The sequence below is a fragment of the Neofelis nebulosa genome, chromosome 10, assembly GCF_028018385.1.
Source record: "Neofelis nebulosa isolate mNeoNeb1 chromosome 10, mNeoNeb1.pri, whole genome shotgun sequence".
Taxonomy (NCBI): Eukaryota; Metazoa; Chordata; class Mammalia; order Carnivora; family Felidae; genus Neofelis; species Neofelis nebulosa.
Window position 1 is genome coordinate 74,043,991 of NC_080791.1, and position 14,247 is coordinate 74,058,237.

General features: G+C 45.0%; 1 protein-coding gene across 1 annotated transcript in view; it reads right to left on the bottom strand.

Annotated features, from left to right (window-relative positions):
• The window catches only part of SERGEF (secretion regulating guanine nucleotide exchange factor), a 237,539-nt gene that overhangs the window by 185,805 nt on the left and 37,487 nt on the right, over nt 1-14,247 (bottom strand). The window contains 1 exon segment of the mRNA XM_058688397.1: nt 763-929. Coding sequence (XP_058544380.1) covers nt 763-929 — 167 coding nt within the window.

Here is a 14,247-nt window from a genome sequence, read left to right on the forward strand (position 1 = left end):
GAGGCACATTTCCTCCGTGGCCATCCTCATTCTTCTCAAAAACCTTGCCTTTTCTTTTTTTAAGGACAACAGTAAAGTAAAATTTAGTAACAGAAACACACACCCTGGAGAAATTAAGACTCCTGCCTTAAATGTAGAAATTCAAGACATTTCAGGGAATTAAAGGGGCTTGATAAGCAACTGAACTACAGTATTTTCTGCACTGGGAAATATAAACTGAAGTGCAAAACACTCAGCTCAGTATAAAAGCCCCCTTGATCAGGCTGCAACCCATCTTTTGGATACTACAGACACCCCACGCTCTAGCCAAACTGACCCACCAGTGGTTCCCCAAGTAGTTTCTTTACTTTCCTACCCTGTGACTCTGTTCCGGCCTTTGTGCCTACCTGAAAGTCCTCTTCTCTCCTACAGACACTTACTCGAATATGATCCATCCTCCAAGGCACCGCTCAAAGCTGTGGCCTCCATGACACTAGCCTAACCCGATCACAGTAGCCTGGATTCATTTCTCATTCTTTGAAGTGGACACAGAGTATCTGGAATCTCTCTAAAGGAGTTACACACAGTCTGCCTTGAGGTATAGGTAACTCCCTCTTCTACCATGTTAAACCACAAGCAACTTGAGGCAAGGACCCCCTCAGAGTCCTGCATGGAACCCATACCACAATGCCTTCACTATAAGCACACTGTAGGACCTCAGTAACTGTTTCGATGAAAGACAAGGAAAAGAGATGTATCACATCTATGGAAAGTCATTCCTACCTCAGCTGCTCCTGTTAAGCAGTGCAGACAGGAAGGCGTGCTCTTCTGTGGTCCTGAGCAGGGGAGGGATGAATCATGACTCTGTAGTTTCCAGCCTTCACGAGACTCCAACTTCCTCCCTAGTTGACCATAGTCCGCTCGGCCCCAGGTAAACACTCTGCCAGTTTCTAAAAACAAACATTAGTTGAATTAAGGCTATATTCCACAGCTATACTCTCATGGGTAGGCAAAGAATTACAAGAGAAACTGTGAACATTTATTTTAGGACCAACTACCATGTACCAGGAACCATCCTATCTTCTACAGGGAGAGCACAACTATTCACACTTTCACAGATGTGGGGACTGATGTTCGGTAAAATGACATGACCAAGATCAAGCTGTGGTGCAGTGAGCACCAGAGCTGGATTCCAGCAGAGGGCAGATGCTAAAGCCGTGCACCTGCATTTTAAAAGACAGGGACCAGGCTACAGGGAATTCTTCAACCACACTTTAGGGCCTCTCTATCTCTCCTTGCGCTTTGCCCAGATCTCTATTCTCAGGTTCTCCTCCCTCTCACCCAATATGGGGCCCATCAGCTACCCAGAAATCCCCCAGGCTCCTGACCTGCCCCATGCCATAATCTCTTAGCACCATTAAAGCCAATTTCATGTGTTTTCTTTCCATATAACATAAAAGAATCTTCAGAGTCTAAGCTCTTACCCGAAAAAGCAATTCTCATAGTCCCAAGGCAAGTGTCTATATGTGCGAGAAGGAAGGGAGTGAGAGAAGGGAAAAAAGACAAAATCATTTACAGCCAGGAAAGCCTCAGTTCCCCAGATGCACCACCTGGGAAGCTGGCCAGTGCAAAAGATGATTGAAGAAAATGGAATTTGGAAAAAAGAGAAACGCCTTTCTTCTCCCAGATAAGAAAAAATTCACCGAACTCGTTCAGTTGTACCAAGTGCCACATTTGTTATTTCAACAGAAATGCAAAATCCGATGAGGCATAGATTATTAACAGATTCTCCGCAATAAATATGCATAACCATGTGCGCTGTATAAATTCTTTATACATGTTTATTTTAACAAAGAAAAACTTTGCTTAAGAGACAAAACACCAAGCAATGCATATTAAATTCTAGACAAACCTACTACTATGATACTACTGTGTTTGGTATCAAGGCTTCATCTGGCCCCACATTCAACATATGGTTTATAGTGTCAGCTAGAATACAACTACAGACTCATAGGGGAAATGTCGGAATATTGAAGGGATAAAGTCCTCAGAATCAATCTGCTCATGGACACCAATGGAGATACCAAGAAGTGCACAAGAAGTTCTGAGCTTCCTCAAAGAGGGAAAAAAAGTCTGTGCAGCCCATGGGGTACCAGGTATATGACAGGAACTAGGAGTGGGTTCCCTCGGATATGCTATTTCATGGCCTCACATGTGTTGTTCCTTTTGCCATGGAAGCCCTTTCCTTACATTATTCATTTGATAAGCTATGGCTCCACCTGTACAGTCCAGCTCATGTACCACCAGTTCTGTGAAGCCTTTTTTGACCCCTCAATCCTCCACAGAAAGGGTGAAACCCACCCTCCTGTGAGCCACCTTTATTACTGTCCTCATCAACTACTATGTTCCCATTTAACAGGTGAGAAACTAAGGTTCAGAGAAGTGACTAGCCCAGGGTCACACAGCTAAGCCACATCTCCTTCTACTAGCCCATGGTACTATTCTGTATTGGTTTTTCACATGGGTCTGCATCACTGGATAACCAACACTCAACACTCAATATCCTTCCCTCACTTCTATAGGACCCACAAAAAAGCCCATGTTCCCAGGACCCACAAAGCATCCAAAAATGACAAACGGTCCCTCTACATGAGCTGGGTAGGATTTACAACCAGACTGCCTTAGCAGGGAGAGTCCCAAGAAGCTAAAAGAGGAGACTGTTACTTCTGAACTCACCCTAGCATTGTTCTGCTGGAAAGAACCAGCACGTTGCTATCTGCAAGACTATCGAAGAATTATGTTATCACAAGTCCCACAGTGAATCCTTTCTTATCAAGTAAAACATCTTAGCATCTTCTCTCCTATTGATTATTGATGTGAAGACAGGCAAGACTGCCGCCATTACTCCATCTCCAATAGCAATTCAACCATTCTACTTACATAGCACTTTTCAACTTCAAGGCACTTTACAAAGATTAACTAATTAATTCTCATGTTCCCTGGGGAGGCCACAGACATTCTATTAGAGACAAGCCCCAAAACCAGGCTGACTGGATGTCCAGCCTTCACTCTCCAGCCTAGGTTTGCTCAGTCAGGTAGGTGCACTCTCTGACGCTGTCTGTTTCTCCCCAAAATACACTCTGCATCAGAAGGCTCGCAGAAAAAAAAAAAAAAAGGAGATTCTTATTTTTCCTTTTCTTTTAAACAGACACATATTGACCACTTCTTAGGTGCCCAGCGCATTCAGGGCCACTATCTCAATTAATGCCCAAAATAATTCTAGGGGGTACAGATTACTAAGTTTATTTCACAGATGAGGGTAAATGATTTGGTCAATACGAAACAACCAGCAGGTGGTGGAATCAAGATTAAAATCTGTGTATTCTGACTCCAACACCATTGGTAGCTCCAGTGATTGCCCAGCTGCTGTCAATTCTTACAGTATTTGAGGAGGGGGAAAGCCCAGATCAAATGGATATGTTCTGCATACCAGCTCACTTCCCAGGACACCTCGCAGAACTCAGGACTGTAAGTGTTGAAATAAAGGCATCTAACAGGAAAATGATGTTAGGTCACCCAGAGTAAAAGAAAACAATGAATCCACATACAAAAAAATGTTCACTAATGCAATGTAGACAAAAATACGTCTCAAGCAGAAGTATACTATCAAATCCAAGGAGATTCAGAGCACAAATGTAACAAATGAATTTTTTACTAATAGTAAAGAATTATTACTGTGATAAAAGATAGATACACTAATGGCATCCAAAAAGTGTAAGTGTGTATCTTCAGATAAATGAGAAAAATGACCAACAGCACAAAATAAAGTTAGCAAGTAAAATATAATTTCAAGGTATGTCCATGCGCAAATTGACATAAAATCACTACGGAGCCAAGACATTAAGTATAGGTGGCAAAAGATCCCAACACAACACAGAAAACAACAGGGGCCAAGTAAGTAGCATTGACAAAGTATGCCGAAAGAACTTGGAGAAACCATTTCAAGCTGGAATTCTCCTGGCAGGCTTGATGGAAGAAGCAGGTTCAAGGTGAACTTCTAGATAGGAAAAGAAAATGGGAGAATGAGGAAGAATATTAATATTCTAGGAGTAGGGAGAGGGGACAAGTGATGATAGAAACCAAAAGGCACAAGGTGGGTCAGGTGGAGAGAGAGTGAGGGTCACGAGGAATAGGGACTGGAAAGCGGGTCGGAACTGCAGGCTGGGGCCACCACAGGGAAATGCCAGGCTCGGGGTCTGCATCTCACCTTCCAGACCAGGGATTCCCAAACTGGCTGGTTTGTACTCACCTATTAGTAAAATATTTTTTAACATACTGTGTAATTATATGTATGTATGTATGTATAGGTATACGTGTGTATGTATATGTGTGTGTGTATTACATGTATATATACATGTATATTATATGTATATATACATGTATATATGTGTATTACATATATATACATACACACATATACACATGTACACACATTACATATACACATATATTCATCTATTTATTAAAACATATACTTGTATTACCTGTATACATAAATTATAAATATGCCCTTATTTAAAAATATACAGTGTAAAATATACTCACAAAGTAGAAAATTTTTAAAGAACGAGATAAAAACACATAAAAGGAGTCATGATTTGTTCTTCCCATACCCTGGCAATTAGTCTCACATGCTCACTTTAGAGACTGCTGCTAACTAGACCACGGGGAGACTGCACACTGGGAACAGGGGTGACGTCTGGTCAAAGGAGTGTCTGGGGCTGGCGCATGAGGCAAAGGTGGAGGCACCAGTAATAAGAACATTCATGCCAACACTTGCATTGCACCCACTGTGTGCTATGTACTGGTCTAAGCATTCTCTATACAGTACTCTGCTTATCACTCTTCCCAGCCCTAGTTGATGGACAAGAAACTAGGCGCTTACCCAGAGGCACAGCAGTAGTAAGTGAAAGGGGAAAGAAGAAAGAAATCCACTACAATTACACAAGCCTAAGATGGATCAGGACTGAACCAAGGGTTGAAGTCACAGGGGGGAAAACAAGATGGGAATTTGCAAGGCGTGCCATCCTATCAGATGTCAGAGAAAGGGAACAGGAGGAGATGAACACCACTCTGAGATTTCAGGATTTCAGATTTCAAGATTGGTGGGAAGGTGGTGGTACATTAAAAGAAATAGACAAAAGGGCTAAAATGCCAGATCCGGGGTCCCATCGATGGGAATCATGAAATGTTATTTCATTACTAAAATGAGTTAACTCTTCTGGGGCCTTCTGCAAACAAATAGTCAAATATAAATAAAGAGGAAGTAAGTGAGGAAAAAGACAACTCTCTGCAAAGCCCTGGCAGGGGCAGAGGAAGTCAGAGGAGACTCAGGAAGCTGGGGAGGTGGCGAATATTCAAGGAGGTAGCTTCCTTTAGCATCCATAGGAGGGCTGTCGGGAATGGTGGTAAAGGCAGGTGAGAAGCCACTCCAGCAACATCTAAGCTCTTCAGCTAAGGGGAATTTCTACCCCATTCCAGGGAAAGGGGTACTAAAGGTGAGAGGAAGATGGATTACTGTAAATTAAGGAACCTTCACCCTTTCTTAAAAGAATGTCCCAAAAGGGAAGAGTGTCATTGAAGGCATCAAAGGGAATTAGCAAACAGAGGTAGATGTTATCAAAAGAACACCCCTGGGTCAAGGCAGAGAAAAGGCCATACAGCTCCTCATATATATAGCATATTTCATATGCATATTCCATATGCATATTCCCATAGCATATTCCAGGTGCTAAAGCCTCCTAGAGCACACACATGTAAGAAGTGAGCCATCCTCCAGTCAGGAACTTGTTACATTTGTAATTCATCTGCTGACGAACACCAGTTACTCTCAGGTTATTAATTCTAAGGCCTTAACGTAGAAGAACCTGATTTCTATAACTCATCCCTTGTTCCACCACATGGACAGAGATTTTATAAAAAGGCACTAATAGGGCGGCTTTGCTGTCAGCACAGAGCCGGCTTTGAATCCTCTGTCCCCGCTTCTCTTTGCCCCGCCCCCTCTCAAAAATAAATAAGCATTAGGGAAAAAAAAGGCGCTAATAACCAAGAATTGGTCAAGCACAGAACTGGAGTCTTCCAGCCTAATCTTCCCATGGAAGGAGAAGAGTGCAGAGGGAGAGAGCTCAGAGCACAGGTGCTGGAAGCAGAAACGCCAGGCCACGAATGTGCGCGAACATGCCGTGCTGCTCCTCCACAGGCCGCCACACTGCTTCCTTCTGTCCCTGGCTGTCTCCACTACCCAGCCCCCTTCACCTAGTTAACTCCTACTGCCTCTTCAACTCTCCTGAGCCCTCAGCTCAGGTCAGGTTCCTCTATGCAACAACCTTGGAGAACCACGTTCCTCATCTTGAGGCACTTATCTCAGTTTATAAATGTACACTCATTAGGAACACTTTTGATTAATGTTTGTCTCCCCTTCAGACAGTCAGCTCTATGACTTCAGGGACTGCCTGTGTTTGCACATCCCTGCACCCTAGAATAATGCTCAGCACAAAGCGGGTGCTCAACGAATATCTGTGGCCTGAATAAACAAATGAACAAATGAAATTAATTACTGAATTTTATCATTCACTGGTTCCATAATCTTGAGCAAATTACTCAACATTTATAAAATGGGAATAACATCTACTTGTAGGGTTGTTGTAAGGATATTTTTGCAAAGAGTATGTGACATTTCATAGTAAATGTTAGCCACCAGCACTCTCATTCTCCTGGCTGAACTCTATAGCCTTATGAAGGATTTCCAGTGTCCACCCACAGTGTCTACCAATTTGTCACATCTTCTCAGTCAACTCCCACCTACCAATGTCTTGGGGTCAGTGTCTCTACAGACAACCAAAGGAGAAGAGCACTGAATGCTCTGTCTTAAAATTTTGGATTTTGAAAAGATTCAAGCATGGCGTCTGGCACATCAGAGGCCTCTGAAGTATCATGCAATACCAACAGATTAAAGCTAGGGAAAAAGAAAAAAAAAAAAAAAGAAAAAGAAAAAAAAAAAAAAAAAAAAAGCAGTGGGGAAGGGGGAAGAAACTTTAACCTAAGACTCAGAAGACCTGGATCCTATTCCTGGCTTCTCTTCTATGCTGTGTGACCTTAAACAGGCCCCTTCTCCTCCAGGGCCCTATGCTTCCCATACATAAAATAAGAGGACTGGGATAAATGGCTTTGGAGCCATTTCCTGATCTAGCTTCAACAAGGATGTCTAAAAATCTTCACTATCAAAATGAGTGCCGTACAATCCAATTTTATTAGTATCTTTGTAATATTTAGTCTGACCAGTGTCCTGAAAGAAAGCACCAGTCGGATAGTTATCAATTCAAATAAAGATTGGGATCGACTGTATATCCTGTTATCTCTTAGTGAAATTTCCTTAGTCTCCAAAGTTGTATCATGAACAATACCACCATGGAAAAGGTTTGAAATTTTTGAGAAGTCAGTGCAGGAATAAAATTTCCCCCATATGCTGCCCAACTGAAAAGGGGAGAAGAAGCCTACAAAGAGAATGACAAAAGGTAAGGGACTGGGGAGAATTTTACTGAGACCTGACTCTGGGTAAAACTCTACTTTAGGGGGGGCGCCTGGGTGGCTCAGTCGGTTAAGCGTCCGACTTCGGCCCAGGTCATGATCTCACACCCGTGAGTTCGAGCCCCACGTCGGGCTCTGTGCTGACAGCGCAGAGCCTGGAGCCTGTTTCAGATTCTGTGTCTCCCTCTCTCTCTCTGCCCCTCCCCCATTCATGCTCTGTCTCTCTCTGTCTCAAAAATAAATAAACGTTAAAAAAAATTAAAAAAAAAAAAAAACAAAACTCTACTTTAGGGACAAGAACCACATGATCCTCTCAATAGATGCAGAGAAAGCATTTGACAAAATACAGCATCCTTTCTTGATAAAAACCCTCAAGAAAGTAAGGATAGAAGGAGCATACCTCAAGATCATAAAAGCCATATATGAACGACCCAACACTAATATCATCCTCAATGGGGAAAAACTGAGAGCTTTCCCCCTAAGGTCAGGAACAAGACAGGGATGTCCACTCTCACCACTGTTATTCAACACAGTATTGGAAGTCTTAGCCTCTGCAATCAGACAACACAAAGAAATAAAAGGCATCCAAATCGGCCACGAGGAGGTCACACATGCTGAACTACAGGTAATGGTGTTTACCACCAAAATACTTGGGTTAAATACAACAGTTGACACCTTTGAGAAAGAGTTGCAGGCTTCCAGCTATGGAATGAATAAGTCATTGGGATACAAGGTACAGCCTACAGAATATAGTTAATCCTGTAATAAAGTGTTGCATGCTTTCGCATTATAGCTACACTTGTATAGGTATCTGGAAAGCATAATGTATACACACGGAATCACTATGATATATGCCTGAAAATAATACAACATTGTGAGTCTACTGTATTTCAATTAAAAAAATGATAATATTTTAAATTTCTCCTTCACCATTAAAAAATTATTTCTAATTTAGAAAAAAAAACCACTCTGCTTTAGGCACTGCCATTGTTCTCTAACTTAATCAACCCTGAATGATGGGTGTGAGCCCCATCTTACAGTAAAGAAACATCACAGGATTTTAATGACTTGCTCAAGATCACACAACTAGTATGCTGCAAAGCTATCATGATGATGATGATAATAACAGCTAATATTCTGAGGGCACTCTACATGGGTTGTCCCATTCGGTCCACAGAATCCCCTCATGAGTAGGCATTATTATAACCCTCAAATTATAGGCGAGGAAATTAAAGCACAGGAGAGGTTAAGTCTCAGGCTCAGGGTCCCGCAGCTGTCAGTGGCAGAGCGCAGATGGAAGCCGGCAGCCTGGCACCAGAGCTGGTGCCCTCACTCACTACCCTGCAGAGGATATACCGCTTTTTGCTGGGTCACAGTGCCTCTTCAAAAGTGAACATTCCCAAGGACTTCTGGAGGTTGTTCAGGGTTACAGGGATGCAAAGAGCCTAGCTGCTGAGTGACTGCACGAGCTTCATCCTTGGCCTACATGGCAGAGATCAGAATCCTACAACATGCCAGGCATTCCACACAGCTGCTCCATTTTCATCACTGACTCTATTAGCTGTCAAATCAGGAGCACTGGTAATAGAGGTCAAGACAGACTGCACCCTGAGGCGGCCCTAGGCCAGCCACAGGACTATCTATACCATGCAGGGCTGGGGCTTCCCAGACAAAAGGGAGGAATGCTTTCTTCTCCCAAACTGGGTTCTAGTCTATTTAAGTGGCTCCTTGGCCTTCCACACAATCCTTTTCCGTAAACACCCATGTTCTCTCAATGCTGGATGGCTGTCCCTTTGTTAAGGGCATACTTTGCTTCTTCCCTCCCAGGCTTTCAGGTCATGCTGGGCTCTAGTCCGCAAGGCTGGTCAGCCCATAACGCTGGTGGGTTTTACTTGTTCCACCTACAGAACTCCTTCTCACCCTTCAGGTCCTGGCTCAAATGCCACGGCCAAAGTCTCCCATCATCCCCTTGTTCTGACGCCCCTTGCTTTGGGAGCCACTGGCCTGATGCTTGTACCGTTGCACCAACAATTATTCTATGCCTCCAAATGTAAGATTATTTGATGAGATGCCTTGTGTGGCCCTCTAAATTAGTCAAGGTTCTCCAGAGAAACAGAACCAATAGGAGAGAGAAAGAGAGAGAGAGAGAGAGAGAGAGAGAGAGAGAGAGAGAGAGAGAGATTTACAAGGAATTGGCTCACATGATTATGGAGGCTGGCAAGTCCAAAATCTGCAAAGCCAATATCTCAGTTCAAAGGTTGCCCAGCAGGAAGAGCTGGTGCCCCAGTTAGAAGGCCGACAAGCAGGAGAATTCCCTCTTACTTGGGGAAGGATCTGCCTTTTGTTCTATTCAGGCCTTCAGTTGATTAGATGAGGCCCACTCACATTAGGGAGGGCAATCTTTACTCAGTCTATAATATAAATGTTAATCTCACCCAAAAACACCTTCACAGAAATACTCAAAATGTTTACCAAATAACTGGGTACCTCATCTCCCAGTCAAGTTGACACATAAAATTAACCATCACACCCACTAAAGAGTGAAGAGCAATGATCCTTTCACATTTTCTCTGTACTCCTCACAGCACCTAGCACAGGACCTGACCCAGAGCAGGGGCTCAATGTTCGCTGACAGAAGAGTACTAGGCATTGCTCTTACCACGGACTTTTGTATGCAACCAAGGACATCAGAGACCATCCCATTTGACTTCCCAAAGAGAAGACAAAACTGAAGAAAATAACTTTTCCAAGTCACACTAACTACTTGGAGGCAGAACCAGGTATTCACAATATTCAACACATCATTATTGCCCACTATTTATATGCCAGGTGCTGTCCCAGGTGCTAGGAGCCACAGCCATGAACAAAACAGAACTCTTCTGTCCTTCCTTCAAGGAATATTAAAGCAGGAGGAAGACAGGCAAATGACCAAAAACCACACAAAACATATGCCCCAGCAACTGACTCTAAGTGCTATAGAGAATATAAAGTAGAGAAAAGGAACAGGCAGAGCTGGGGAGGGTGGCAGAGGCCCAGGACCAGCACCTAGCTCCCGACTCCCCATCTGGTGCTTTTCCTCTGTTGCACACCACCTTGCTTAAATGAAGAATCTTAAGCTTAAGAGAACTCAGCCAACCCATGTAGGAGCAATGAAACTTGCTCTAACTACCTCTCAGGACTGTGATGAAAAGTAAGGGAGACAACAGACATGAAAGTATTTTGTAAACTCTAGCAGAGGTGTTAGTAATATTACAACCATCACTTTTTCTCTAAAGCCAGATTGTGAAGGACCATCAAGAGAGGCTGGTCTGTGAGTCCCAGCTCTCAGAGGGTTGCTCTGGCTGAATGAGTGGGTCCCCTGCTCCTCTAAGGGTCCAGGCACACACCAGGCCGCTGGTCATACCCAGCGCTTGCTTGGTGCCCGGAGAGAACTCTCTGGTGGAGGCTGGGGGCTCTGCAGATGTTTCCCAGCTCATGTCACATTCAAACTCCAGAGCTTCTTCGCACACTTTTAGACTCTTATTAATAACATTTTAAAATGCAGATTGCTGCCTAATCTTAGCTGCGTAATTAAAAAAAATAATCTTGCTACTCTCCCTCCCAGCAAGGAAGGAAACTATACCCCAGGGCTTCTGCAGCTAAGAATCACACCCTGCAGAAGAGCTAGTAGGAGGCTCCAGTGGGGATGGGGGCAGGGGAATGAGGCGGGGGGGGGAGGCGGGGAGCCAGGAAGCAAGTCTAATCTCTTGACTTTCGAGAAAACGAGAATGAGGCTGAAGGAGAGGAATGATTTGCCCCAGGACACACAATGTGTTTTGGCAGAGCCAAAACTAGAATCCCTCTGCTTCCCTGCTTCCCTCTGCACTGCCTTGTGGGGAGAAGGAAGGAGGAAGACCTAAGTTTTTCAACAGTGAGAATCATACCTCTGTCCTTCTGCAGTTAGCGCTATTCATCTGGAGAAGTAGTTACAGGTTTCAGATGTTCAAGATGATCAAGGGAACAAGGCTCAAAATTCTTTACATTCATTACAGACTCACTCATAGAAGGAAGGAACCTCAGAGCACTCTATCCTGTCTGCTTCTGCTGGGGAAAAGTGAGGCCCGGAAAAATGAGGCCCAGGAAGAAAAGTGACTTACTTGACCAAGGGTAAATAGTGAGTTAGAAGCGAAACAAGTCTAGAACCCAGACTACCCTGACTTCTACTACATCCTGTCCACAGCTTCTGAGAAAGGCACCAGTAACGTCTCACAGCCCCCACTGCTACCTGCATCAACTAAGGGTTTCTGGGATCCTTGGCAGAAAAGAGGAGAGACGGGTGAAGCTCACGCAGTCCCTCACTGCCTTTTTCCCTGGAATGACTTTCTGGAAGGCCCAAGGGCTGGGTGAAAGAAAGACACACATTCCCCACCCCATCTCCTCAGGGTCCTCCTCTCCCTACCTAGAGCTGCTGCCCTAGCCCTGGCCTCCACCTTCAGTCACCGTCCATTACAAAAGGTCATCAGCAGCTTCCATCTCTATGAAGTTACAAAAAGAGAAGGGAAAAAAGGCCAGGTGCTGCACCCAGCTGTTGGCGAGGCCGCATTTTCTGCTGCCGATGATGACTCACAATGCCCAAGCTGCAGGCTGGAGCTGGGAATGAGACCTGAGAGGCTGGTTTGCCGAGGAAAAGGAAAGACGCAGTTCCCAAGCACACTGGCCTGCAGAGAAGAACACTTAAGTCCTTCAGTGAAATCCCAGCACCTGGCTGTGGGAACACAGCTCCCCCTGCAGACCACCCTGAGGCCCTGCAGGAACAGGCCCAGAGACAAACCATAAACTGGGACGTGAATCCTGCAAAGCTCACCATGGTATCAAAACTGTCATGTAGAGGGGCGCCTGGGTGGCTCAGTCAGTTGAGCATCCGACTTCAGCTCAGGTCACGATCTCGCGGTCCGTGGGTTCGAGCCCCGCGTCGGGCTCTGGGTTGATGATGGCCCAGAGCCTGGAGCCTGCTTCCAATTCTGTGTCTCCCTCTCTCTCTGACCCTCCCCCGTTCATGCTCTGTCTCTCTCTGTCTCAAAAATAAATAAACGTTAAAAAAATTAAAAAAAAAAAAAACTGTCATGTAGAAAGCTAGGGCTCCACCTCTGAAACCCCAAAAAATCCCACAACCCCCCAGAAACACTACTTGTACTCCAAAGAGAAACTGGCTTTTGGTTACTGAGGGGTGCAGATTAAGATCTTCAAACAGGGGAGACAAAGGTTGCCCCAAAGCTTTCAGTGGGCAAATAATTCACCAGGGGCAGGAGCAAAGAGGGGAGGGAGCCTGTCCTGGGATGCCAGTGTGTGCTCAACCAGTGAGAATGTCTTGGGACATGACTTTGGCTGGTGCCTCTCAAATCTCCTCCAAGTGCACCCGCAGGGAACTCTCCCGGGCTCTTCGTGACAGGTCAGCATAAAAGACCTGTAGGGATCCTAACAGAGCTGCACTCACAAATAGGGGAGCACTCTCCCACTGCCATGTCTGAGGGCCCTTCAAGGGCAAGAACTGAGCAGCAGGACAAGGTAAGGAGTGACCCGTGGAAGTGACGCCCACTCCACACACAATGGCTCGGGGATTTGCCACTCGCATCAAACAGTGTCAGTAATGAGCATCGCCAGAGGAGGCCACTGAGGAGAACCCATTATGATCCAGCAGCCACCAGAAAAGGCAAGATAATCACGAGACCTGGAGGCCTGGTAATTTCAATGGAAGGGGCTGGGAGAGGCGTGAGATCAAAGACTACTGTCAAGGCTGATGTGCGTGACAAACACTGCATTTATATTCAAGTTGCTCATCTGCAGGTGCGTGGCCTCGGAATGTGTGAAGGTCCGCCAGGCCAGATCCACGGTGGGACAGCCTGTCCTTCCCTTCCACATCTGCTCATCACCCTCCCACTCTGCTTCTGCTCCCATCTGTCCTTCAGGCACCAGAAGAAACACTCTTTACCAGTGCCCCACCTGCCAAGAAACTCTAAGTCTCCAGTGTGACCTTCTGTGAAAACCTGACATGGTTGAAGTCTCCCTCCAGTGTCACTCACCTCTGGTCACACCAGAGACAGTAAGTAACCAAAGCTACAGTGCCTTCCTTGGAGAGGCTGACTTTTCCATGGCCAGAGACTGGGAAAGGCATCTGCTGCACAGGATTTTTCATTTCATAGGATCAGCTCCAACCAAATCAGCAAAGCACTGTTACTATGGACCATCTGCCAGGACCCGGAAACAGCCTGGTTACATAAAGGGGCTGGTGTAATGAAATTTATTAAGCTGGATTCTTCCTCTATAAAGGCAATGAAGTACTTGAAGTCTCTCTTAAGAGGGGTGATGTGGGGCAGTGAAGAGGCCCTGGGCACAGGTCCCACTGGGTTCCAACCCTGGCTCTGCATCCATTAGCTTTAGAACCATCTCCCTGGGGCTTGTTTTCCCACATTTCTAATAAGGAGAAGATGGTCCCCTGCAGCATTAAAATTCCACGACTTATTATTGTTTTCACCAACATGGCAAAAAAGTCTGACTTTGATGTTAATTTTGTACAACAGGGTTAATTTGCTTTAGAAAAAAAAAAAAAAAAAAAGGAGGCGTCCTGCCTATTTGTGGGCTTAAAAGGGAGAAGTGCTGAGTGGAGCCACTGAGTCTGGGGCTGCCTGGAGGAAAGCGCACAGA